The following is a 27,943-nucleotide window of genomic DNA, read 5'->3' on the forward strand; positions in this document are numbered from 1 at the left end:
TATGAAAATCCTCTTTTTAAGCCCTCTGGTCAGGTTCGACTTCCAGATTTACTTCATGTCGTTCATAGAACATGAGATGAAGAGTCCTTGAAAGTGAGCCCATAGGTTGTGGGAACATTTCAATGATGGTACAGGTGAAGTTGTCACCTTTGGTTCAGGAGCCTGATGGTTGAGGGGTAATAACTGTTCCTGAACCTGGTGTTGTGAGTCCTGAGGCTCCTGACCTCCTTCCTGATGGCAGCAGCGAGAAGAGAGCATGGCCTATGTGGTGGGGGTCCCTGATGATGGATACTGCTTCCCTGCACCAACGCTTTGATGATGGGGAAGGCTTTATCTGTGATGGACTGAGCCATGAACTTCTGATGTTCTAGTCTATGCAGCCTCTCATTGTAACTCAGGCCCCCAAGTCCAGGTAACATCCTGATAAACATTTTCTGTGCTCTTTCTAATTTAGTAACATCTCCCCACAAACAGGGTGACCAAAACTGGACTCAATGCTCCAAGTATTAAAGGGATTCTCGAACTAACAGCTTTGTTAGTGCCTTGCTGCCTTGGTACCATGCAGATGAGGTGGTGAACTTGGCAGCTTTGATGATAAGGCCTTGAAGCTTCTGTTTCTGTTGACCAAAGGGGTGTCCACCAAGTCTGACCACAAATATCACTGCTACTGGGTTTATCTCTGGGACTCCACATCATAGAACACTATAGCACAGTACAGGCCCATTGGCCCACAACGTTGTGCCGACTTTTTAACCTTTCCCTCACAACTAAGAGTCACTTAAATATCCCTAATATATCTGCCTCTAGAATTATCCCTGGCAGCACCTATGTTACAAAAACCTATCTCTGACATCCCCCCTGTTCTTTGCTCCAATCACCTTAAAATGATTGCCCTCTTGTCTTAGCCATTTCTACCCTGGAAAAAAGTCTCTGGCTGTCCAAACCATCTATGGCTCTTATCATCTCTATCAAGTCACCTCTCATCCTCCTTCACTCCAGAGTGAAAAGCTTACTCAACCTTTCCTCATAAGATGTGCTCTCTAATCCAGGCAGCATCTCCTCTGCACCCACACCCTTCCTATAGTGACCGGAAATGAACACAATACTCCAAGTGTGGTCTAACCAAGGTTTTACAGAGCTGCAACATCACCTTATGGCTCTTGAACTGAGTCCACCAACCAATGAGGGCCCCAAAACACCTTCTTAACCCCCCCCACCCCCCAATCAACTTTCAGCAAGATGGTGACGTGGTCGGATGCAACAGCTTTTACGGCATCAACCAAAGGAGTTATTGTCCTTTTTAAACATAATTTTTTTACGATCACATGACCCTGCTGGACATTAAGAACTTACAGTACTGCAGATCTACTCCATCAGCGAGTCGCTTGTTGGCGGAGAAACTGAAGGAGCTGGACTTCGTACGGACCGTGGTGCTGACTGAGACAGAGAGGCATCAGAGGAGTCGGTGTGCGAAGGCGGTGTGCAGTCTAACAGCGACTGCTCATCTTAGTGGCTTTCCTTGTGATCGCAGGACCCTCTTGGACATTGGTGGTGTGGAATGCGGCAAATCCAGTTCACCGATTTATTGGCAAATGGTGGGTGAGCCGCAAGGCCTCAGACACAGTGAGGGCTAGGCCTTAAGCCGAGGGAGGCGTCAGAGTCAGGTGCTTCAATGGAGTGTCGGAGGTGGTGAGGTGCAGCAACACCCCCTCCCTCCCTCCCCCTATCCAAGGGTTCGCTCGGCAGAAGACAAGCTGCCTTCTGTTTGACTGAAGACTGCTGCAACATCCAAGGACTCAGGGACTTGGACTATTTTGTGTGACTGTAGTTTACTGGTATATTTTGTGTGCTTTGTGCTGTGTATGACTGTTGGTGCTGTGTTTTGCACCTTGGTCCCAGAGTAACGCTGTTTCATTTGGCTGTATTTGTGTATGGTTGAATGGGAAGTAAACTTGAACTTGATCAGCAACTTCGAGGGTTCTATAGACATGACCCCAAAAACCCTCTGTTCTTCCACACTGCTAAGGATCCCACCACTAATTTTGTAATCTGCCATCAAGTTCAACCTTCCAAAGTGGATCACTTCACACTTTTCTAGGTTGATTTCCATCTGCCGCTTCTCAGCCCCGCTCTACATCATAGTAGCATCTGGTTGTAACCTACGATAACCTTCTGAACTACTCACAACACCGCCAACTTTTGTGTCATCTGCAAACTTACAATCTCACCCTTCCACTAACCCATCTATCTGCCTGTCTAAGAATCTCGTAAATGTCCCTAATGTATCTGCCTCTACCACCACCCCGGCAGCACGTTCACACTTTGAGTGTAAAAGAATTGACCTTTGACATCCCTCAATACTCCTCCAATTACCTCAACACTTTGCCCTCTTGTATGAGAGAAGGCTCAACACCTTCCATTTAAAGTGCCTCCATCACATCTTGGGCATTTCCTGGAGAGACAGAGTACCCATTGCTGAGGCTATCTCTGGTGCTGGTCTCCCTAGCACGTACACCCTGCTCAGGCGGCGTAGGTGCCACTGGCTGGGCCAATTCTGCCGCATCCCAAACGACGTCCTCTACGGCGAGCTGGTTTCAACCAAGAGAATCACTGGCAGCCCGCAACTGCGCTACAAGGATGAGTCATGATTCAGGTTCAAAGTTCAAAGTAAATTTTATTATCAAAGTACATATATGTCACATATAGAACCCTGAGATTCATTTTCCTGCAGGCATAGTCAGCAGGTCTGTAGAATAGTAACTATAATGGGATCAACCAGCGTGCAGGAGACAACAAACTGTGCAAATGCAAATATAAGTAAATAGCAATAAATAATGAGAACACGAGATAAAGAGTGCTAAAAGTGAGATCATTGGTTGTGGGAACATCACAATGTCGGGGCAAGTGAGTGTAGTATCCCCTTTTGTTCACGAGCCTGATGGTTGAGGGGTTGTAACTGTCCTTGAACCTGGTGCTGTGAGTCCTGAGGCTCTTGTACATTCTACCTGAGGGCAGGAGCGAGACGAGAGCACGGCCGGTGGGGACCTCTGATGACGGATGCTGCTTTCCTACAACAGTGTTTCATGTAGTTGTGCTCAGTGGTTGGGAGGTCTTTACCCGTGATGGACTGGGCCAAACAACATTGAGTCCTGGGAGGAACTTGCAGCTGTCCACAGCAGATGGAAAAGCACCCTGAAACAACACCTTAAGTCAGGTGGGGATAAATTCCTGACAGCGGCAGAAGACGAACGGGCCCATTGAAAGGAAGACTGCATCTGCAGCAGAGCTGAGACCAGATATAGGTGCCACCTTTGCAGCAGAGTCCCGGTCTCGTCAGCCACACACCAATAACGTGGATAACTAGGAACGCAGCTCGGCACGATAGACCTTGGCCAACTGAGGGCCACCCCCATGCCTTCTCGTATAAGTCATTTCTGGCCTAGGAAAAAGTCTCTGGCTGTCCAAGACGTAGCTCACTCAACCTGTCCTCTTAGGACATGCATGGACCACCGTGTGGGGGTGCAGCCGTGACATAAACGCTTTGCAGCACCAGCAATGAACAACTGGGGCTCGATTCTCGTCGCTGTGTGCCAGTGTGTACATCCTCCCTGTGACCGGATGCTCCCACATTCCAAAGGCATACAGTAAGTTTTGGGAATGCTCTGCTGGTGCCGGAAGCACGGCCCCCAGCACATCTTCGACGCAAGCGGCACATTTCACTGTATGTTTCGGCACACATTTGACAAATAAAGCTCATCTTTAAAATTTCTAACACAAGAGGTCCTGCAGATGCTGGAAATTCAAGGTAACACACACAAAATGCTGGAGGAGCTCAGCAGGTCAGGCAGCATCAATGGAAAGGAATAAACAGTTAGCATTTCGGGCTGAGACCCTTCATCAGGACTGGAAAGGAAGGGCCAAGATGCTTGAATAACAAGGTGGGGGGAGGAGAATGAGGACAAGCTAGAAGGTGATAGGAGAAGCCAGCTGGGTGGGCAGGGGGATGGAGTAAGAAGCTGGGAGGTGATAGGTGGAAAAGGCAAAGGGCTGGAGAAGAAGGAATCTAATTGGAGAGGAGTGTTAACCGTGGGAGAAAGTGAAGGAGGAGAGACACCAGCGAGGTGATGGGCAGGTGAGGAAAAATGGTAAGAGGCCAGAGCAAGGAAATAAAGAGTGGGGAAGCAGGAGGGAAGAAAAGATCACCAGAAATTGGAGAAATCAAAGTTCATGCCTTCAGGTTGGAGATTACTTGGACGGAATACGAGGTGTTGCTCCTCCGACCTGAGAGTGCCCTCATCGTGGCAGAAAAGGAGGCCATAGATGAACTTGTCAGAACAGGAATGGGGGAATTGAAATGGTTATCCACCGGGAAATTCCGCTTTTTTGCAGATGGAACTTGAGATGGTTAAAATCAGTAATCAAGGCAGCATCCTGGTAAATCTCCTCTGCACCCTCTCTAAAGCTCCCACGTCCTTCCTAGAATGAGGTGAGCAGAACTGAACACAAGGCTCAAAGCGCAGTCTGATCAGCTTTTTATAGAGCTGCAATATTACCTTGCGGCTCTTGAGGCGTAGCCACTGCACTCCACCGACAACCCCTGTGACTTTTAATGTCTGCACGTTACCTCCCCTTCCTCTTCACCATCTCCACCATAAGGTGGACAACCCAAGTCCCTGGCCGTTCCAGCGCCTCTCCTCTACAGCTTCCCTGAGGCTCAGTCAAGCTTTCTAATCTGCAGTGAACAAATCTCCACACCGTACGTCATATATCTGCATCCTTTAAAACCATTGTAAAGTTCATGTCCATCCACCACATAAGGTGTGATTTCCTGGTGGCCACCTACTCTAGTTCAACTTCCCATTCTGCCATGTTGGTCCATGGCTTCCTCTACTAACGCAATGAGGGTGGAGGAGCAACACCTCACATCTGCCTGGGTAGCCACCAGCCTGACAGCTTGAACATCGATTTCTTTAACTTCTGGTAACATCCTCCCTCCCTTCTTCCCTCTTTTTCGATTACCCATTCTGGCTCCCTTCCTATCCCTTCTCTTCTCCATCATCTCCTTCTGGAGCCCCTCCTCCTTCCCTTTCTCCAATGGTCCACTCTCCTCTCCTATCAGATTCCTGCTTCTTCAGCCTTTACCTCTTCGACCTACCACTTTCCAACTTCTTATTTCACTCTCCCTCCCTCACCCACCCACCTTCCCCCTCACCTGGTCTCACCTATGACCCACCAGCTTGCACTCCTTCCCCTCCCCTCCCATCTTCTAATTCTGGCTTCTGCCATCTTCCTTTCCAGTCTGATGGACAGTCTCGGCCCAAAGCTCTTCTATGAACTTGTTTTTTTTAATTTTCCTTCATAGATGCTACCTAGTTGAGTTCCTCTAGTATTTTTCATGTTTCTCTGAATTTCCAGCATTTGTTGTGTTTTAGACCGTAAGACATAGGAGCAGAATCAGGGCCATTCAGCCCATCGAGTCTGCTCTGACATTCTATCATGGCTGATTTACTATCCCTCTCAACTTCATTCTCCTGTCTTCTCCCCATTACCTTCCACACCCTGACTAATCAAGAACCTATCAACCTCCGCTTTAGATATACCCAAAGATGGCCTCCACAGCAGTCTGTGACAATAAATTCCACAGATTCGTCACCAACCAGCCAAAGAAATTTCTCCTCATCTCTGTCTTAAAGGACTTTGTTCTACTCATAGGATGCGTCCTCTGGTCCTGTACTTCCCCACCATAGGAAATACCCTCTCTATGTCCACTCTATCTAGGTCTTTCAATATTCAATAGGTTTCAATGAGATCCCCCTTCATTCTTCTAAACTCCAGCAAGTACAGGCCCAGTTTTGGAAGTCAGGCTTACCAGGAGTCACTCAGGGCAGTTGGCCGTTCTGGCTGCTCCTCGGACCTCGCTAGCTATGCACTCCATCTGTGCAAGCTGAAGGACTTCAGGGGCAGGATTAGAAAACGGCGGTGTGCCCAGTCATCGGCAGGGGGCAGGGAGAGATGGAGAGAGTGATTCCTCTGGCTCCAAACCCAGAATCGACAGGCTGCAAAGCAAACAGAAAGGTGTAGCCGTTACAGATGTCAATGGCATTACGGGTCCATTCAGAGTTCCCTGCAGCACAGTCCATCACAGGTAAAGCCTGCCCCACCACTGAGTACCTCTATAAGGAAAGCAGCATCCATCATCAAGGATCCCTACCATCCAATCCATGCCACCTTCTCACTGTCATCAGGTTCCTGAACTTCCCTCATCTCAATACTGAACTGATTCCACAACCTACAGACTCACTTTCAAGAACTCTTTACAACTCTTGTCCTCAGTGTTATATTTTTATTTACTGAGTCTGTATTACTTTGCACATTGGTTGTTTGTCAGTCTTCATGTCTAGTATTCTTTATTTTCCCTGTAAGTGCCTGTAAGAAAATGAATCTCAAAGTAGTATATGGCGACATATAACGTTCTTGGATAATAGATTTGAGCTTTGAACTTTGACACCACTACTAATAGCATGGCGCTCCCTTGTCACCATCTTTCTCTCAGTACTGTCCCTCCAGCACTCCCTCCTCGGCGCTCCGAGCTTAGATCGGAATAGCTTCCATTTGTCTGTCTGTCAGCCCACATTCAGCACTGAGCCCTTCTGTCTATGACAGCTCACCTAATTACATGCCACAGTCCTCTGCGGATACAAGGGAGGCATCATGCTGCTGTGCAGAGGGAAATTGGGAGTACTTGTGCATGAATTGCAAAAAGCTGGTTTGCAGGTGCAACAGGTTATCAAGAAGGCAAATAAAATGTGGCCCTTCAGTGCTCGTTCGTTCATTATCTGCCTTGATGTACAACAAAGGCAATCATGGTCTATCCGTGACCATGATTGTTCTTGGCAAATTTTTCTACAGAAGTGGTTTTTACTGGGCAGTGTCTTTACAAGACGGGTGCCCCCAGCCATTATCAGCATTCTTCAGAAATTGTCTGCCTGGCGTCAGTGGTCACATAACCAGGACTTGTGATCTGCACCAGCTGCTCGTACAACCATCGTCACCTGCTCACATGGCTTCACGTGGCCCTGATCAGGCGGCTACACCTTGCCCAAGGGTGACCTGCAGGCTAGTGGAGGGGAATGTCTTACACCTTCTTTGGTAAAGATGGATTTCCACCCCGCCACCCAGCTACAGGGATTGAATTGAAGACCAGGGAAATTATGCTGCAACCTGGCACTTTCGCAATCTCCTGGGAGATTCGGCGAACTGGACTCTCAAGGGTACTGGTATGGCTGGGATGGCCGTCACTGGGGGTGGACGCTGCGTCATGGCCTGACAGCTGAAGATGAGCCTGTGCTCAGCTCCATTACTTTGTGCCGATTAAAGCGTTGAGCAAGGTTAAAAATCTTCGAGGACGAGGGCGGAAAACGGACAGACGATCAGCGCCGGGTCTCCCTCTCTCCTCACTACGACCATCGGGCGGAAGTTTCAGGAGCTCCACGCTACCATTGGGCTCCTGGACCGGCTTCTCTCGCCTCGGCGTTGAACAGGCTCCACGGAAGACTCTGAAGTTCAAGTTCCTTGTGTTCTTGTTTTCTGTTTTTTTTCACTACTTGCACAATTGCAAATTGGATATGTGGCGATCTTGTGTGTTTTTCAGAGAATTCTATTGTGTTTCTTTGCTTTGTGAGTGGCTGCAAGAAGAAGAATTGCAAAGTTGAACATGCTATACACACTTTGATAATAAATTTGAACTTTGTTATACAAGGTACCAGTGCGATCACTGGAGTCGAGCACGGAGGGCTGTCTATTGCGGGGTCTCTCAGGTGGCTGGGGAGGCCGATCTGGGATTGACATATTCTAGTAAAGTGTGGGTAAGAGTGAGTGGTGGCTGTGGTTAATGGTTGGGTCTTTTGGTTGTTCAGTCTCTGCTTTCACGGCTGCTGCTAGTTCTCTGCGGCTCTGCGGTGGTGACTCTCGTGCAGCTCAGCTCCCTCTTGAACGGATTTCCCCAAGGAGCTTCTGTTGAGTGCAATGTCTTCCCTGTTTTTCCCCGGATTTCTTCAGGCTGATATTGATGTCATTTCTGAAGCGCCTCCTTTGCCCACCAGGGGCCCGCTGAGTGCCCATTAACTAGGAGTACAGGATCTATTTGCGGAGATGTGCGTTAAGCATCCAGGTGATATCAGGATACAAGCGAGGTCACACCTGTACCTCACCTGTACCAGTGACATTCTGGCTGATATACTGGCCTTGGAGGTGGTGTAGAGGAGGTTTCACTGGGTCGATTCCAGAGATAAGGGGGTTCACATCTGAGCAGAGATTGAGTTGCCTGCGTCTATAATCACTGGGATTCAGAAGAAGGAGAGAGAAACATACAAAATTATGAAAGGGATAAAGACAGAGGCAGAGAAGTTGTTTCTACTGCTAGGTGAGACTAGAACTAGGGGACATAGCTTCAAGATTCGTGCGAGTAATTTATGGCAGAGATGAAGAGAAACTGTTTTTCCCAGAGAGTAGTGAATCTGTGGAATTCTCTGGCCAAGGAGGCAGTAGAGGCTATCTTGATGAATATATTTAAGACACAGTTAGATAGATTTTTGCACAGCCGGGGAATGGGCAGGTAGGTGGAGCTGAATCCACGGCCAGATAGCCATGATCTTATTGAATGGTGGAGCAGGCTCAATGGGCCAGACGGCCAACTCCTAGTTCTTCTGTTCTTAAAGGAGGGGAGGTGAGGAGGGAGCACCACACTGTGGGAGGGTCAGTGGTGAGGGAGCACCATGCTGTGGGAGGGGTGACAAGGAGGGAGTGCCATGCTGTGGGAGGAGTGGTGAGGAGGGAGCACTTCACTTTGGAGTGGCAGTGAGGAGGGAGGACCGTGCTGCAGGAGTGGTGGTGAGGAGGGAGGACCACGCTGTTGGACAGGCGGTGAGGAGGGAAAACTGCGTTGTTGAACAGGTGGTGAGGAGGGAGGACTATGCTGTGGGAAGGGTGGTGAGGAGGGGAGCACCTCGCTTTGGAGCGACAGTGAGGAGGGAAGACCGTGCTGTTGGAGCGACAGTGAGGAGGGAAGACCGTGCTGTTGGAGTGGCAGTGAGGAGGGAGGACCGTGCTGTTGGAGGGGCAGTGAGGAGGGAGGACCGTGCTGTTGGAGTGGCAGTGAGGAGGGAGGACCATGCTGTTGGAGCGACAGTGAGGAGGGAAGACCGTGCTGTTGGAGCGACAGTGAGGAGGGAAGACCGTGCTGTTGGAGTGGCAGTGAGGAGGGAAGACCGTGCTGTTGGAGGGGCAGTGAGGAGGGAAGACCGTGCTGTTGGAGTGGCAGTGAGGAGGGAAGACCGTGCTGTTGGAGGGGCAGTGAGGAGGGAGGACCGTGCTGTTGGAGGGGCAGTGAGGAGGGAGGACCGTGCTGTTGGAGTGGCAGTAAGGAGGGAGGACCATGCTGTTGGAGGGGCAGTGAGGAGGGAAGACCATGCTGTTGGAGGGGCAGTGAGGAGGGAGGACCGTGCTGTTGGAGGGGCAGTGAGGAGGGAGGACCGTGCTGTTGGAGTGGCAGTAAGGAGGGAGGACCATGCTGTTGGAGGGGCAGTGAGGATGGGCAATACCCTGAGCCTCAGAACAGCAGGCAGCACAACACTCGTTTCCATCCCTTTTTGCATTCCTTCAGGGCACTTCACGACAGACCCCCTGTCCTCCCGCTCCGGAGTACACGAGAGCCCCATCAGTTGCTCTCTCCCCCCACCACACACTTCCACCCCAACAAGGCCAAGGTCAAGAGCCACAGGGACCAAAGGCTTCCTGTAGAAAAAAGAGACGTTGAGGCTGAATCTAACACAAGCAAGAGGCTTGACCGCAAGGGAGACGGTGCGATGGTTAAGTGGGGAAGGAACTCAGAAGGCGATAGTATCATTTATAAATTGGATAAATTTTCTATCGACGTTTCCCACACCACCCTCCCCCTGCCACCCCCGGTTGAGGAACGGTATTAGTCAACTACTGTAGGCCTCGATGATGCGTTAAACAGCCTTTGTAATCTAGCGAGCAGTTGTACCGAATGGTGGCTGCCTCTCAGCTCAATGATGAACCCACCCATCTCTAATAACTGTTTCTTACTGATAAGAGTTTTATCTGATGTACCACAGTCATTGGGTCACAGGCTCACAGAAATCTGAACAGACGTTTTCCCATGGCGGGGGAGGCTGACAGACATTAACCTCTCTCTCTTGAAACTATCTCTGAGGTGCCGTTCATACCTCCTCGCTCCACAGCAGACCCTCCTCCCCCCGCCCCACGACCTCCCTAATCCCAAGGGTGGTGGGCGGGAACAAGAGCTTGTAGGAAGGTGGAAGCGATAGTGGAGCTGATTCTGCAGGACAGCGTTGAGAGGGGGGTTAGCAGTCACAGCGGGGGTGGGGGGTGAAAGGGGAGCGCCAGGTTGAGGAAGCACCACACACTGTGGCCAGGAGTACTGTCAGGGGGTGGTGAAGGAGCACACCCTCCTGTCGAGGGACGGTGCTGAGGGGGTGCTACAGTGTTCAGAGGGAGTGCCACACTGAGGGAGGAGCAGTGAGGGAGCACTCCATTGGGATAAGCGGTGAGGAGGGAGCACCCCATTGTGGGATAGGCAGTGAGGAGGGTACACTCCACTTTAGGATAGGCAGTGAGGAGGGAGCTCCATGCTCCAGGAGGGGCTGTGAGAGCAACACACTGTGGGAGGGGCAGTGAAGAGGAAGCGCCACGCTGGGAGAGAGGTGGCATGGAGGGACAGAGGTGGCACAGAGGGAGCAGTACGCTGTGGGAGGGCCAGTGAAGAGGGAGTGCTGCTCTGTGGATTGGGCGGTGAGGAGGGAATACCACTCCATGGGGGGGGGGGGGACGATACTGAGGGAGTGTTACACTGTCAGATAGATGGTGGGGGAGTGCCACAGTGTGAGGGGGGGCTGTGAGGGAACACCACGCTGTGGGATGTTTGACGAAGGAGCACAGCTTTTAGGGAAGGGCATGAGGAGAGAGGTGGCCCTGAGGGAGTGCTGTGCCTCAGGAGGGGAGTCGAGGAGGGAGCAGCATTCTGTGCGAAAGACAGCAGCCCAGTTGGGGAAAAAAAGGGCCCCGGGTGAATTGATCCCTCAATCCCCTCACAACCAACCCTCAAAAGTTCAATGTGTCACTACCTCGAGGTTCACCTTCTTGCGGGCACAGTAGAGCAAAGAAATATAGACAGTTAATATTGAGAACATGAGCCGGACAGTTGAACTGTTCCTGAACCTGGTGGTGTGGGACCTGAGGCTTCTGTACCTCCCTCCCAATGGCAGCAGTGAGAAAAGAGCACGGTCCAGATGGTGGGGGTTCTTGATGAAGGATGCCTCCTTCTTGAAGCAGAGCTCCTTGTAGATGTGCTCAGTGCTGGGGAGGGGGCTTCTACCTGTGATGGACTGGGCTGCAACCATTACTTTTCCATATCAGGTCATACACTGGGTGAATGATCCCCTTAACTCTGGGCCACCGCTAGGACCCCGGCTGTCTGCGGTATTCGGACCAGGAGCTCAGCCTGAAAGCGCTTGTTGGAAGCACCAGGTGTGGAACGTCACTCGTGGTGGAGGGGAATACGTCTTTCTTTCTTTCTTATTGGGATCAGGACGAACTCAGAAATGTTGAGTCTGTGGAGCACAGAAATCCTTGGGACCTACAGCTCAGTGAGGCGTCCCTGCGACAGCGGGACAGGAGTCCACCCTATATCCCAGGCAAGGCTGCCCTAACGTCCGCCATCCCCAACAGGCATTGGCTTCTCAAAACATCTGCGTTCTACTCTCAATCATCACCACCCCCTTCCTCCACGGTCCTCGAGGCTCAGGCAAGTCCACAGATCCAACAACCTCATCTGGGGCTTACTCTAAGATGAGATCCTTGGGTTGGGCCCTCTCTTACGAAGAGATATCTCCCAAAGCCTGGGCCCAACATATTGATGCAATCATGAGAACGGCTCTACTTTGTTAGGAATTTGGGGAGATTTGTTATGTCACCAAAGACTAGCAAATTTCTGCAGACGCATTCTGTCTGGTTGCTTCACTCTCCGGTATGGAAGGGCCACTGCGCAGGATCACAGGAGGTTGCAAATGGCTTTAGACTTAGCCCGCTCCACCATGGGCAAAGCCTTACCTGGCTTTGAGGATGCCTCCAAAAGGTGGTGCATCATGAAGACCCACTAGAAAACTGGAGGGCAATGTAGGAGGGAAGGGTTAGATTGAGTAGGTTTAAAGGTCAGGGGCCAAAGGGTCTGTACTGTGCTGTAGTGTTCTACGTTCTAAGGCGGCCTCCATTAGTAAGGATCCTCACCACCCAGAATGTGCCTCTTCTCGTTACTTCCATCAGAGAGCAAATAAAGATTTAAAGATTAGCTTCATTTGTCACATACATTGAAACATGCAGTGAAATGCGTCATTTGCCTTAACAATCAACACAGTGTGAGATTTTTTTTAAATGTTTTTTTATTTATTGAGATACAGTGCAGAATAGGCTGTATTGGCCCTTCGAGCTGCACCACCCAGCAACCTCCGATTTAACGCCAGCCTAATCATGGGACAATTTACAATGACCAACTTGACCTATGTCTTCGAACTGTGGGGGGTGGGGGGGTGGAAACCAGAGCACCTGGAGCAAACACTTGCTGTCACGGGAAAACATACAACCTCCTTACAGACAGCAGCAGCCTACAGAATTGTCACTGTGTTTTCAGTGCCAACAAAGAATGCCCACAACAATTAATATATTTATCGAGATACAGCACAGAACAGGCCCCCTCCGACCTGCGCCGCCCAGAACCCCACAACTTTAAAGCTAGCTCAGTCGCGGGACAGTTTACAATGACCGGCTGGTAGGTTAATTAACCCGTAGTGACCTGTACGTATTTGGACTGTGAGAGGTAACCAGAGCGCTCGGAGGAAACCCATGCGGTTGAGGGGAGATCGTACGGATTCCTTACAGTAGCAGCGTTATGCCAGCTGCTACTGTACCATGTCGCCCTGTAGGGAGGCCTGTGGGAGGCACAGGAGCCCGAAAATGCAAACTGAATGCTTTAGGGAAAGTTCCTTCTCCTCCGCCATCAGATTTCCGAACGGTCCGGGAACACTGTCTTGCTATTCTGCTTTCGCACAATTTATTTATTTATTATGACTGAATAATTTTTGTGTCTCACACTGTAGTGCCACTACAAAACAATGAATTTAACAATGTACATCAGTGACAATAAACCCACTTCTGAAAATACAGTGACTCATGTCTAATGGCGTTGAAAATCATTTGGCAATCCTCTGCCCAAGTACCTATCTCATCATGATCCTACTTGTAATTTTTCATAACCTTTCTACACCATCCTTCTCAGTATTGGAAGAGGAAAGATAAGTGGGACCTCTGCGGAGTGGAGCAAAGGGCATCAAGGACTCTGAAGAGGGGTGCTGTCACAGTGAGACACGTCATGGGTGCCGGTTACCGGTTTCGCAGAATTAGTGCTTTGGCCCTGTCCCTGGGGATTGGCTCTGCCTTTCACACTCTGGGTGTGAATCAGCTGCCCCAGCACACTTCAGCTGAAGAACAATTCCTGTGAAAGTCCCTTATCTCTTGGAGCCAGTCGCTTCAGTTCTGGAGGCCACGTGCAGCTGTGGCTAAGGCAGCTGGAAGAACGACAGATGGACTAAACAAATACATATACTCAGTGGCCACTTTATTAGGTGCCTCTTAATAGTGGCCACTCAGAGTGCATTCATGGTCTTCTGCTGCTGTAGCCCATCCACTTCAAGGTTCGATGTGCTGTACGTTCAAAGATGCTCTTCAGCACACCACTGTAGTAACATGTGGTTATTTGAGTTACTGTTGCCTTCCTGTCTGCTTGCACCGGTCTGGCCATTCTCCTCTGACCTCTCTCATTAACGAGGCGTTTCCACCCACAGAACTGCTGCTCGCTGGATTTTTTTTTGTTTCTCACACCATTCTCTGTAAACTCTAGAAAATACCAGATCATCAGTCCCTGAGATACTCAAACCACCCCATCTGACACCAATAATCTCTCCACAGTCAAGGTCGCTTAGGTCACATTTCTTCCCAACTCTGATGTTTGGTCTGAACAACAACCATGTCTGCATGCTTTTATGTACTGAATTGCTGCCACATGTTTGACTGATTAGAGAATTGCATTAACGAGCTGGTGTACAGGTGTACCTAATAAAGTGGACACTAAGTGTGGAGTAATTTTTCAAGCCATCATCAATACTGCTGCCGCAAAACAACAAATGTCATGACTCATGCTACAACCCCACAGTTACCCAACTTATAGTTATTATCCAACAACCATCAGGCTCCTGAAGCAGTGTAGATAACTTCACTCACCTCAACTCCAAACTGATTCCACAACCTACAGACTCAATTTCAACTCTACACTTTACAACTCTTCTTCTCAGTATGTTTACTTTTTTAAAAAATTATTATTTGCACAATTTGTTTTCATTTACACATTGGCTCTCAGACTTTACTTATGTATAGGTTTTCATAAATTCTATTGTATTTCTTTAATACCTGCAGGAAAGTGACAATAAATTTACTTTGACTAGTTGTCAGTGACAACTTTGATCAAACTATGTCAGTGCACTTTGGTAGAAGGACTAAAGAAAAGACTAATTTCTTACCGAATTTTCTCATTGAGCGAATTCAAAAATTGCAATGAAAAGGGACTTGGAAGTCCTCGTGCAGGATTCCCCAAAGCAGGGGTTCCCAACCTGGGGTCAACAGACCTCTTGGTTAATGGTAGGACCATGGCATAAAAAAGGTTGGGAACCCCTGCTCTAAAGGATTACTGGCAGGTTGAGTTGGTAGTAAGGAAGGCAAGTACAATGTTAGCATTCATTTCCAGAGGTCTAGAATATAAAAACAAGGGTGTATTGCTGATGATTTATGAGCCATTGGTCAGACCATATTCAGAGTAATTGTGAGCAATTTCGGGCTTCTTGTCTGAGAAAGGAACACTGGCATTGGAGTGGATCCAGAGGAGGTTCACAAGAATGATCTCAGAAATGAAAATGTTAATTCATGAGGAGTGTTTGACAGCTCTGGGCATGAACTCGCTGGGGTTTAGAAGAATGAGGAATTACATTGAAATCTATTGAATACTGAATGGTCTCAATAGAGTGAATGTGGAGAGGATGTGGCCAATAGTGGGGGAGTCTAGGACCAGAGGGCACAACCTCAAAATTCAAGGATGTCCCTTTCTAACAGAGAAAAGGGGGAATTTCTTCAGCCCGAGGGTGATGAATCTGTGGAATTTATTGCCTCAGACGTTGTGGAGGCCAAATTGTTGGGTATATTTAAAAGCAAAGTTGATAGGTTCCTGATTAGTGAGAGTATCAAAGGTTACGGTGAGAAGGCAGGACAATGGGGTGGAGAAGGTTTATAAATCAACCATGACCCAATGGTGAAGCAGACTTGATTGGCCCTTTGGCCCAAATCTGCTCCTTTGTCTTATGGTTTTATGATTATGGAACAGCTTGAGGATGTCAACCTTCACCATCCTCTCAGACAATGATCTCCAAAACAAGTCCATGAGAGGGTGATTCCTGACTCAGAGAGAAGGGGTAGTTCGACCCCCTCCCCAAAGTGCCGAAGACTGGGATTAGTGCCTGACAGCCCGTGTGGACACATGGTGAATGGCTTTTCTCTCTGCTGGGCGACTACATTAACATAACTGAAGGACAGCCTCAGTCAGGTGTCCATTACGCCGCTGGTCTTTAGGTCAACTATGAAGGTCCTCCATCTCAGTCTGTCCTCAGCCATCTTCTCTGTTGTGCCCCTGTTGAGGCTCAGGGTGCTCATTTCTGCCTCTACAGTACAGCACCAAGTTGTCTTTTTTGTTCCCCACATTTCCTCCGCCCTTCAGGGGTCCAATGAATTGCTGCCTTGATGACAGAGTTGGCTTCTCTTCTCATCATGTGCCCAATTCACCTCCAATGTTTCCTCATAATGACTGTGGTCATGTCCTCTTGATGACACACTGAAGGAGTAGAGTGTGGCTGGAGACCTTTCAAAAAATACATTGGATTTTCTGAAGGCTCATGGTGTGGAATGACGGCAGCTTGGCAATGTTGCTCTCTGATATGCACCAGCATTCTGACCCATACACGAGTGTTTCTAGCTTTGCTGAGTCTGAACTGGACGTTGTCCTTGGTCCCAGCATCCTACCGAATGATGCTGCCCAGGTAGGTGATTCTGTCGGTGCTGGGTATGTCGATGCCATACACCTTGACGGGAGGAGGAGACTCTGCATTATGGGTCATGGTCTCAGTCTTTCTCTGGCTGACCCCGAGTCCAACCTGACCACCAAAGGACAGAAGCTGAGTTTTCTCTTGCACGTGCTGTGATAGTAATGCGAGGTCATTCGCAAAGTCAAGGTCTTCTGAAGTAGAGAAAAGAGTCCACCTATTGGCCCTCTGCTTATCTTTCGTTGTTTGCCTCATAACTCAGTTAATCACCAGGTTAAACAACATCACCGACATTACACAACCTTGCCTGACTCCTGTCTTAACTTCAAAGGTCAGACTGCAGTTGGAAGCTCCAAGAGGACCTCAACCCAGTCATGGGGTTTGGAGGCTTGTGTGCCTCAATGCCCTGGAGAGGTATGTTGGTTGGAGTCAGAGTCTTGTAGGGTCACCCATACCGAACAAGTCAAAGGGTAGAGGCCAGACTAAGAGTGGTCCACTGGTCCTCCAGGTTCGGGGATTCAGTTCGGGGCTAACAACCCTAACAAAACTGTTATGGAAAAAGCAATGAAGGCTAGCCTCAGCGGCAACTTTATGAGGTACACCTGGTCACCCGGTCAGTTATGCAAACATCTGATCAGCCAATCATGTGGAAGGAACTCAATGCATAAAAGCATGCAGACGTGGTCAAGAGGTTCAGTCATTGTTCAGACCAAACATCAGAATGGGGAACCCAGAAACTGCTGATCTCCTGCAATGCTGATGCACAACAGTCTCTAGAGTTTACAGAACCTAATAAAGGAGGAGAATGGACAGACTGCTTCAAGCTGTCCTCACGAGCTATGCCTCCTGCTTGGGGAAAAATAACAACTCCCAAGGCTGGTATCATACAAGAGTTACTCCAAGATTAATTCCGCTTCTTCACCATTCAGTTTGTTAGTGATTCAGGTGCCTTATCTGCTCTGGAAATTGCTTGTTGTCTGCCCCATTAACCATTTACACCCCAGATCCATTTGCAACAATTCAACTTTAGGCTCTTTCTAGCGCCATTCTCGACAGAAAACAACGTTGGAACCTTTTTCCTGAGAGATAAGGGAGACTATTTTGAGACAAACTTGTTAAAAAAAAGTCTTACCCTGGTTCTGTATTCTAATTCTCAGCAGAGTTAAATTTAAACACAATATACTACTAGTTGAATTCCCCTTTTACGAACTGAGTTGCTGCCAAATAATTGGCTGATTATATTTTGCATTGATGTACAGGTATACTTAATAAAGCAGCCACTGAGTGTAGGAGGACCAGGTTTAAGATGGGAGGGGAGAAGTTTATTAGGAACCTGAGGGGCAACCTTTCCCCATGCAGAGGGTCAAAGTCAAGGTAAAATTTATTATTATGTTTACCACAGTTCTGTGCAAAAGTCTTAGGCACATAAATCTATCTAGGGAGCCTCAGACTTTTGCACAGTACTGTAGTAATTTTATGTATTACAATGCACTCCTGCTGCTTCAAAAAAAAACTAACTTTATGACATGTGAGTGATGATAAACATGATTCTGATCTAGGTCTCTACTGTGCACTGAGAGTGGGAAGGAGACAGGTAGAGGGGAATCATGGTTGGGGAAAAGGGGAAGGGAGCGGGGAGGGAGCAGGAAGCACCAGAGAGACATTCTGTAATGATCAATAAACCAATTGTTTGGAATTAAATGACGCAGACTGGTGTCTCAGGGCAGAGAGTGTCTGCACACCCACCACCCCCCACCCCGGCACTCCTGTCCCACACCCCACCCTCATCTTCCCCAACATCATTTGCTCCCAACAGATCTACAAAAGCACTTTTGGCTCCACATTCACAAATACCACATTCTGTACAAAAGTCTTAGGCACCCTAACTCTGTGTGTGTGTGTGTGTGTGTGTGTGTGTGTGTCCAAGACTTTTGCACAGTACTGTATGTTACCTTAACCCATTTTAATCCATGACCTCTAGTTCCAGTCTCACACACCCTCAGTAGAAAAAGCTTGCTTAAATTCACCCTATCTATACCAGTCATAATTTTGTATACCTCTATCAAATCTCCCCTCATTCTCCGATGCTGCAGGGGATTAAGTCCCAACCTATTCAACCTTCCCTATAACTGCATGCGCTCACACCAATATGGGTAACATTACAGAAGGTGTCCGACTTTCCTCTTCAGCTCATTCACCTGAACCAGTCACAGAGTGATACAGCAAAGGAACAGGGCCTTTGGCCCACCTCATTATCCCCCTGCCCCCGCACCCAATCCCACATCCCTGCATTAGGACTACATCCCTCCATACCTTGTCTAAATGTCTGCCTTAGCACCCCTTAAACATTGTGATTAAGTTATCACCAGCTATCACCATCACCATATAACAATTACAGCATGAAAACAGGCCATCTCGGCCCTTCTAGTCCGTGCCGAACTCTTACTCTCACCTAGTCCCACCAACCTGCACTCAGCCCATAACCCTCCATTCCTTTCCTGTCCATATAGCTGTCCAATTTAACTTTAAACGACAACATCGAACCTGCTTCAACCACTTCTGCTGGAAGCTCATTCCACACAGCTACCACTCTCTGAGTAAAGAATTTCCCCCTCATGCTACCCCTAAACTTTTGCCCTTTAACTCTCAACTCATGTCCTCTTGTTTGAATCTCCCCCACTCTCAATGGAAAAAGCCTATCCACGTCAACTCTATCAATCCCCCTCATAATTTTAAATACCTCTATCTAGTCCCCCCTCAACCTTCTACGCTCCAAAGAATAAAGACCCAACTTGTTCAACCTTTCTCTGTAGCTCTGTAACAGAGGTGACAAATCCAAGTATCACCAAGCTAGCGTCTTGAGACAGTCACAACTTGAAGCTGAATGCCCTCAAATCTGTGGAGGTGCATATCGACTTCAGGAGAAACATGCCTCCTCTCCACCCAGAGACACATCAACAACTCTACAGTTTGCACTGTTTCAACACCCAGGTGCCTGGCCATTTTTACCTCACAGGACCTCAAGTGGGAGAACCATATCTCCTTCATTAACAAAAAGGCTCAACAGTAGATGTACTTCTTGTGGTATCTGGTAAAAGTCCATCTTCCTCAGAAGATGCTGGTGCAGTACTGTACTGCCATCAGAGAGAGCATCGTCACATCATGTACAATGGTCAGAGAAAAAGACGCCGGCTGTAGTCTACCATCACTGTAGGACTTGTGTGTGCCAAGGGCAAAGAAGCAGGCAGAAAAATCATTGTGGACACTACCCACCCAGAAAACTGCCTTTTCCTAAAACTCACTTCTGGAAAGCACTGGAGGGCTGTTAAAACAAAAACTTCACACCATCTTAAAAGTTTCTTCTGATTAACCATTCTAGTTAGCCGCATTCCCCCCCCCCCCCTCACCACCTATTACCTCAGTCAGTGCATGGGCTACAGCAGCAGAAGACAATATACTCCGTAGCCACTTTAAAGATACTGGGTGTACCGTATGTATTATAGGGGGTGGCACAGTTTTGCAGTGGTTAGCACAATGCTTTACATCACCAGCAACCCCGAGTTCAATTCCTGCCACTGTCTATCAGGAGTTTCTACGTTCTCCCCATGACGGCATGGGTTTCCTCCCACAGTCCAAAGGATCATTACAGAACATCTTTCCTACCAAATGCAATAAGCATATCCAACAGTTCATCTCTGTGCAACAAGAGAACACACATTGTAGTACAATAGACTCTGTCTTATTACTTTGTACTTACCATTGCAAGTTATTGCATATTGGTAAATTATTATTGTATGGATTATTATTAGATTATGAGGACACGCAGTCCTCTTTTATTGTCATTTAGTAATGCATACATTAAGAAATGATACAATGTTTTTCCAGAATGATATCACAGAAACACATGACAAACCAAGACTGAAAAACTGACAAAACCACATAATTATAACATATAGTTACAACAGTGCAAAGCAATACTATAATTTGATAAGAACAGACCATGGGCATGGTAAAGTGTCAAAGTCTCTCGGAAGTCCCATCACCTCATGCAGATGGTAAACCTCCAGCGCCACAAACTTGCCAAGGCAGCATCCCGGAAGCAACCAATCGCAGTCCGACTCTGAGTCCGTCCGAAAGCTCCAAGCCTCCAACCAGCTCTCCGACACCGAGCACCGTCTCTGCCAAGCATTTTGACCCCGGCCCCGGCAACAGACGATAGGCAAGGCCAAGGATTTGGAGCCTTCCCCTCCGGAGATTCTCGATCATACAGTAGCAGCGGCAGCGAAGCAGGCATTTCAGAAGTTACTCCAGATGTTCCTCCGTGCTTCTTCACGTCTGTCTCCATCAAATCAGGATTGTGCACGGCATCCTACTTCACAGATATCATTTGGAACGGCCGCACGCACTGCATCGCGCCGCCATCTTCTCCTCCCCTCTTAAATTCGGTGCTTTATTATTAGTTAAGTCTGCTGAGTGTGTTTTTAAATGTTGCTGCTGTAACAAAAGAGTTTCCCCACTCAGGATCAATGAAGTATTTATTATTATGTACCAGTTGGTAGGTTAATTGGGATCATTGTAAATTGTCCCACAACTAGGTAGGGGTTAATTGGCAGTGCAGCTCAAAGGCCCAGAAGAGCCTACTGCATCTCAATAAATAAGAAAACTTCTGCACATGAACTAACCTAAGACTATGATCGCTATTATATTGTTGCTCCCTTATTCACAGTTTAGCCTTCATAGCTTTCATTTTCTATATAATGAGGGAGGAGAAGATGGCGGCGCGACGCAGTGCACGCGGCCGTTCCGAATGAATATCGATATGTGTAACTAGGGGGCTGTGCATCAATCTGGATTTGATGGGGACAGCCGTGAGAAGCACGGAGGAACATCTGGAGAAACTTCTGAAATGCCTGCTTTGCTGCCGCTGCTACTGTGCGATCCAGAATCTCCGGAGGGGAAGGCCCCAAATACTCGGCCTTGCCTATTGCCTGTTGCTGGGGCCGGGGTGGAAGCGCTCGGCAGAGATGGTGCTCGGTGTTGGAGAGCTGGTTGGAGGCTCGGAGTTTTCGGACGGACTCGGAGTCGGACTGTGGTCTGATGCTTCCGGGATGCTGCCTTGGCAAGTTTGTGGAGCTGGAGGTTTACCGTCTGCATGAGATGATGGGACTTTTGAGGGACTTTGAGACTTTACCAGCCCATGGTCTGTTCTTATCAAATTACAGTATTGCTTTGCACTGTTGTAACTATATGTTATAATTATGTGGCTTTTGTTAGTTTTTAAGTCGGTTTGTCATGTGTTTTCGTGATATCACTCTGGAAAAACATTTTTATCATTTCTTAATGCATGCATTACTAAATGACAATAAAAGGGGACTGCATGTCCTCATAATCATAATTCTTTATGAATGTTAAATGTTGTTGTTTTGGGTTGCATGTTGCACCCTGACTAACCCACCACAGCAAATTCCTAATACATGTCAATATTTATGGTGAATAAAAATAATCCCTGAATCTGGTTCTCCTACTGCCTCTGGCAGTAACTTCTAGACATCAGATACCTCTATAAAAAACCTAACCCCCCCCAGATCCCCTTTAATCGCCTAACTCTCACGTTGTGCTTTTAATGCCCCCACCTTGGAGCTACGTATTCAGACTACCTACCCTGTCTATGACACAAAAGCCTGAAATCATGTACCGCCAATCTCTTCTTACCGTTATAAGGTCCCCTGGTACGGTAAGATGGACTGTAGACCTCACAATCCACCTCGTTATGACCTTGCGCCTGATATTTAGAACATAGAACAGTACAGCCCAGTCCTGACCTTTTGGCCCACAATGTGCAAGAGAATCGAAGTGTTAGCATAAGGGGAGAGTTTGTACTCACTGGTCTTTCGAAGCTCATTGAATATTGAAAGGCCTAGATAGAATGGCTGTGGAGAAGATGTTTCCAATAGTGGGAGGGTCTAGGATCAGAGGGCACAGCCTCGGACTGCAAGGACGTCTCTTTAGAACAGAGATGAGGAGGAATTGCTTCAGCCAGACGGTGGTGAATCTGTGGAACTTGTAGCCACAGACACTTCGGGGGGCCATCATTGGGTATATTTAAAGCAGAGGTTGATAGATTCTTGATTAGTGAGAGAGTCAAAGGTTATGGGAAGAAGGCAGGAGAATGGGGTTGGGAGAGATAATAAATCAGCCACGATGGAATGGCAGTGCAGGCTTGATGGGCCAAATGGCCGAATTCTGCTCCTATGTCTTATGTTATACCAACTTTTTAACCACTCCATGATCAAACTAACCCTTTCCTCCAACACAGACCATAATCCTCCATTTTTCTATCATCTATGAACCTATTTCAAATGTCCCTAATGTACCTGTTCTACCACCACTCCTGCATCACATCAACCACTCTCTGTGTGTGAAAGAAACTTACCTCTGACATCCCCCCCCCCCCCAACACATTCCTTAAACCTATGTCCTCTGGTATCAGCCAGAGTCACTCTGGGATCAGAAGTTCCTGGGCGTTAACATCTCTGAAGATCTATCCTGGGCCCAACATATCAACACAGTTACAAAGAAGGCACAACAGCAGCTATATTTCATCAGGAGTTTGAGGAGATTTGGTATGTCACCAAAGACACTCCCAAATTTCTACTGATGTATTGTGCAGAGCATTCTGACTAGTTGCATCACCATCTGGTATGGGGGGCCACTGTATAGGATTGAAATAAGCTGCAGAGAGTTGTAAGCGACACACACAAAATGCTGGAGGAACTCAGCAGGCCAGGCAGCACCTATGGAAAAAAGTACAGCTGATGTTCCAGGCCAAGACCCTTCGACAGTCCTATGCAGGACTTTGTGTGTGTTGTTTGGAATTCCAGCAGCTGCAAATCCTCTCTTGTTTGCAGAGAGTTGTAAACTCAGTCAACTCCACCATGGACACCAGCCTCCCCAGCATCCAGGACACCTTCAAGGAGCGATGCCTCAGAAAGGCGGCATCCATCATTAAAGACCCTCATCACCCAGGCATGCCCTCTTCTCATTGCTACCATCAGGGTGGAGGTACAGAAGCCTAAAGGCACACACTCAATGATTCAGAAACAGTTTCTTCTCCTTTGCCACCCAATTTCTAAATGGACATTGAACCCATGAACATAACCTCACTACTTTTTCTCCTCTCTTTTTACACTACATATTTAATTTAACTTTTTAAATCTATATACTTCTTACTGTAATTTGCTTTTAATTATTCCTGCATGCATTGCTCTGTACTGCTGAAAAAACAACAAATTTCATGACATGTGCCAGTGATATCAAACCTGATTCTGATTAACCACTGCCACTTTGGGACAAGGCATTAGCTGTCCCCTCTATCAGAATCACTGATATACATTACTGTGCAAAAGTCTTACACACATATATATCGCTACAGTGCCTAAGACTTTAGCACAGTACTGTAGTAATTTTATGTATTGCACTGTCTTGCTGCCACACAAAAAAAACAAAGGCCCTAATATAACCAGATTCTGATCTGGGTCTCTATTGTGCACTGAGAGTGGGAAGGGGGCAGGGAGAGGAGAATCATGGTTGGGAAAAGGGGAAGGGAGAGGGGAGGGAGTTGAAATCACCAGACAGACATTCTGTAATGATCAATAAACCGGTTGCCTGGTGTCTCAGGTCTCGGGGCTAGGTGTGTCTACACCCGTGCCCCCCCACCACCACCCAGCACCCCTTCTCTGTCACCTGTCCCATACCCTTCCCGCGGCACTCCACCCGCTCCATTCCCAACATCCCTTGCTCCCACCAGATTTACAAACATGCTCCCCGCTCCACATTGATAAATACTGTACTGTGCAGAAGTCCAAAGGTACTATATATGAACAGCACTGTACACTGTGAAATCTGTTATTTTGCTGCAGATTTACAGTGCAATAAATTTTAAAACCCTATGATACAGTAAGAAACATTAAAAACAATAAATGAACAGTGCATAAGGAGAATAAAATAGTGAAGCAACACACACAAAATGCTGGAGGAACTCAGCAGGCTAGGCAGGATCTATGGAAAAGAGTACAGTCAACGTTTCAGGCCAACCGTGTCGTGAGATACTTTTCACGAACTGTTCAGAAATCTCTTGACTACGGGGAAGAAGCAGTTCCTAATATGTCTTCAGGCTCCTACGGGGCCTCTTATAATGTTATTCACCTCTTATAATGTTATTCACCTCTGCCTCTTATAATGTTATTCACCTCTCATCCTCCTTTGCTATTTCTGCCTCTTATAATGTTATTCACCTCTCATCCTCCTTTGCTTCAAGGGAAAAATCCCTAGGTCACTCAGACTTGTCTCATAAGACAATGCCAATGTGCACTGCGCTGCACTCTCTCTGTAACTGCTGTGCTTTAATCTATATTGCTATTGCTTTACCTTGTTCAAATTCCAAAGTAAATTTATTATCAAAGTATGGACCTGCTGCCTTTGAGATTCATTTTCTTGCAGGCATTTCCAGGGAAAAAACAGTAGAATTTATGTAAAACTAGACATAAACAACAACTGAGAAGCATGTGGTGTGCAGAAGGAGACACACTGAAAATAAAAAGAGATTATCTGATCTGCATCTCAGTACACTTGACAATAAACCAATTCCAATATCACACGCACATCACAGAAACCAGCCTCCCTTCTGTGGACTCTGTCTACACCTCTCATTGCCTTGGGAAAGCAGCCAGAATAATCAAAGACCCCCACACACCCCGGACATTCTCTCTTCTCCTCCTATCCCATCAGGCAGAAGATACAAAGGCCTGAAATTATGTACCACCAGGCTCAAGGAAGGCTTCTACCCTGCTGTTATCAGACTCTTGAAAAAACCTCTTGTAAGATAAGATAGACTCTTGGACCTCACAAACAACCTCGTTATGATCTTGCACCTTATTGTTTACCAGCACTGCACTTTCTGTGCTGCTGGTACACTTTATTCTGCATTCTATTATCGTTTTACCATGTTCCACCTCAAAGCACTGTGTACTGATCTGACCTGTACGACATGCTTTTCACTGTATCTTGAGCTGACTTGGCTACACGAGGAAGAAATTAGGGATACACGAATCAGTCCTCATTGGAGGAATCAGGGATGGTGAGGGTCAGTAACTTGCCATTATCCTATCAGAGGATCCGTCCTGGGACCAGCACGCAAGTGCCATCACAAAGAAGGCACGGCATCACCTCTACTTTCTTAGAAATCTGCATAGATTCATCTAAAACTTTGATAAACTTCTAAAGATACACACAGGAGAGTATCCTGACTGGTCTTATCAGGGCTCGGATCGGTAGCACCAATGCCCAGGAATGAAAAAGCCTACAAGGAATGGTGGATACATCACAGGAAAAGCCCTCCTCACCATTGAGCACATCCACCATCCAGACCATGCTCTCTTCTCACTGCAGCCATACGGAAGGAGGTACAGGAGCCTCTCAGATGCTACAACACAAGGTTCAGGAACAGTTATTACCCTTCAACCATCAGGCTCCTGAACTGGCTCAGATAATATCACTCACCTCAACACTGACTGATTCCACAACTTACTGACTCAGTTTCAGGAACTCTGCAACACATTTTCTCAGTATTGTCTTTCTCTATCTATCCATTGCTACAAATATTTTGTATTTGCAGTTCATCTTCCTTTACACTTTGACTGTTTTTTCAGTCTTTGTGTGTAGATTCTCGTCGATTCTATTGTATTTATTTGTTCTTCTACTATGAAGGTCTGCAAGAAAATGAATCCCAGGGTGACATTTAATAATAAATTAAAGTTTTGAACTTTAATACGTGTGACAATAATAATTCAATTCCAAGGAGGCTGGTCTGGTGAGCCTCTGCTGCCACCTGCAGGCTGGAGTCACTGGTGGGCAGTCAGCAGTGGATCAGTAAACACCTACTGACAAAGGGGCTCGGGCCTTCAGTGAGGACAGGACTGCCCCTGCAGATCAGCTGCTGTCTTGGCAGTGGTCTGCGGGAACATAGATGAAAGATTCATTAACCAGCCATGTAGGGCCAAGCATGTCACCTACTGCGACCGTCAATTGCGTATGTGTGTGGGTTTACATTAACAGCAGCCACATGTGTGCATGTCGGTCTCTGTATGTTTGTTTTACACAGAACAACAAACCTCCTTGTTATACAGAACCCCATGCATGCATTACACTGTGTGTGTGTGTGTGTGTGTGTGTGTGAGAGAGAGAGAGAGAGAGAGAGAGAGAGAGAAACGTGTTAAAACGTATAAAAACAAAACAGCGGCCCCACGTGGTGCAACACAGAACTGCAGCCGAAAGGCATGTCACAGAGAATGCAATCTCTGTACTACATGAAGACACATTACACACAGCACCACTGTGAAGAGAATCAGGGTAACAGCCCTGGGATCATCACAGACAACAGCATCCCTGGGTGTACTCTGGGGAACAACAGTTCTTGTGTATTGACAATAAACTGGACTGGTCAAAGAACACTGAGGTTGTCTACAAGAAGGGTCAGAGCCGTCTCTATTTCCTGAGGAGACTGAGGTCCTTTAACACCTGCCGGACGATGCTGAGGATGTTCTACGAGTCTGTGGTGGCCAGTGCTATCATGTTTGCTGTTGTGTGCTGGGGCAGCAGGCTGAGGGTAGCAGACACCAACAGAATCAACAAACTCATTCGTAAGGCCAGTGATGTTGTGGGGATGGAACTGGACTCTCTGACGGTGTTGTCTGAAAAGAGGATGCTGTCCAAGTTGCATGCCATCTTGGTCAATGTCTCCCATCCACTACATAATGTACTGGGTGGGCACAGGAGTACATTCAGCCAGAGACTCATTCCTCCGATATGCAACACAGAGCGTCATAGGAAGTCATTCCTGCCTGTGGCCATCAAACTTTACAACTCCTCCCTTGGAGGATCAGACACCCTAAGCCAATAGGCTGATTCTGGACTTATTTCCTGGCATAATTTACATATTACTATTTAGCTATTTATGGTTTTATTACTATTTAATTATTTATAGTGCAACTGTAACAAAAATCAATTTCCCCCGGGATCAATAAAGTATGACTATGTGTGGGGGCAACTAGGGGTATCCAGCACGGAATCAGGCCCTGCTGGCCTATCATACTCCCAATGCACAGAACTTCTCCCAACGACTCTTGCGCCTCGGCATTTCAGCCACGCCTCTCAGGACTTCTCAAATGTCCCAGCGACAGAGGAGGGTCCAACACTGGGTGCCTGTTCACCAACCCTGGGTATATCTCAAATGGAAACCTCAGTGTACTGTGGAGAACCTGTGGAATTCATTGCCGCAGACAGCTGTGGAGGCCAAGTCATTGGGTGTATTTAAAGTGGAGATTGATAGGTTCTTAATCGGTAAGGATGTCAAAGGTGATGGGGAGATGGCAGGGGAATGGGGTTGAGAGGGATAATAGAGCCATGTTGGAATGGCGGGACAGACTCAATGGGCTGAATGGCCTAATGCTGCTCCTGTGCCTTAAGGTTATTGCCCATGGTTCCATCGCCAACATTGCATGTCCGCAACTTACCAACATTAACACATACGTCTTAGGAGGAAATCCACACAGTCACGAGGAGAACGTACAAACTTCTTTCAGACAGCAGCGGAAACTGAACCCTGGCCTTCCCGCCGCTGGTGCCATAAAGCATTACGCTCACCACCATGC

General features: G+C 47.5%; 1 protein-coding gene across 2 annotated transcripts in view; it reads right to left on the minus strand.

Annotated features, from left to right (window-relative positions):
* Nucleotides 1-2,703: 2,703 nt before the first annotated feature.
* The window catches only part of cdk20 (cyclin dependent kinase 20), a 57,242-nt gene continuing 32,002 nt past the window's right edge, over nt 2,704-27,943 (minus strand). The window contains exons 8-9 of one of the 2 annotated variants that reach the window (XR_011883521.1): nt 5,870-6,056; nt 2,704-3,192 (exon numbers count right to left, since the gene is read on the minus strand). Coding sequence is in view for 1 of the 2 variants with exons in the window: in XM_072246386.1 (XP_072102487.1) it covers nt 5,967-6,056 (90 nt within the window). In the remaining variant the exon portion in view is untranslated. Of the gene's footprint in view, nt 3,193-5,336; nt 6,057-27,943 lie in introns of those variants that run through there. The other variant, XM_072246386.1, reaches the window with a different exon arrangement.

This window comes from Mobula birostris, chromosome 29 (assembly GCF_030028105.1).
Source record: "Mobula birostris isolate sMobBir1 chromosome 29, sMobBir1.hap1, whole genome shotgun sequence".
In the NCBI taxonomy this organism is placed as follows: Eukaryota; Metazoa; Chordata; class Chondrichthyes; order Myliobatiformes; family Myliobatidae; genus Mobula; species Mobula birostris.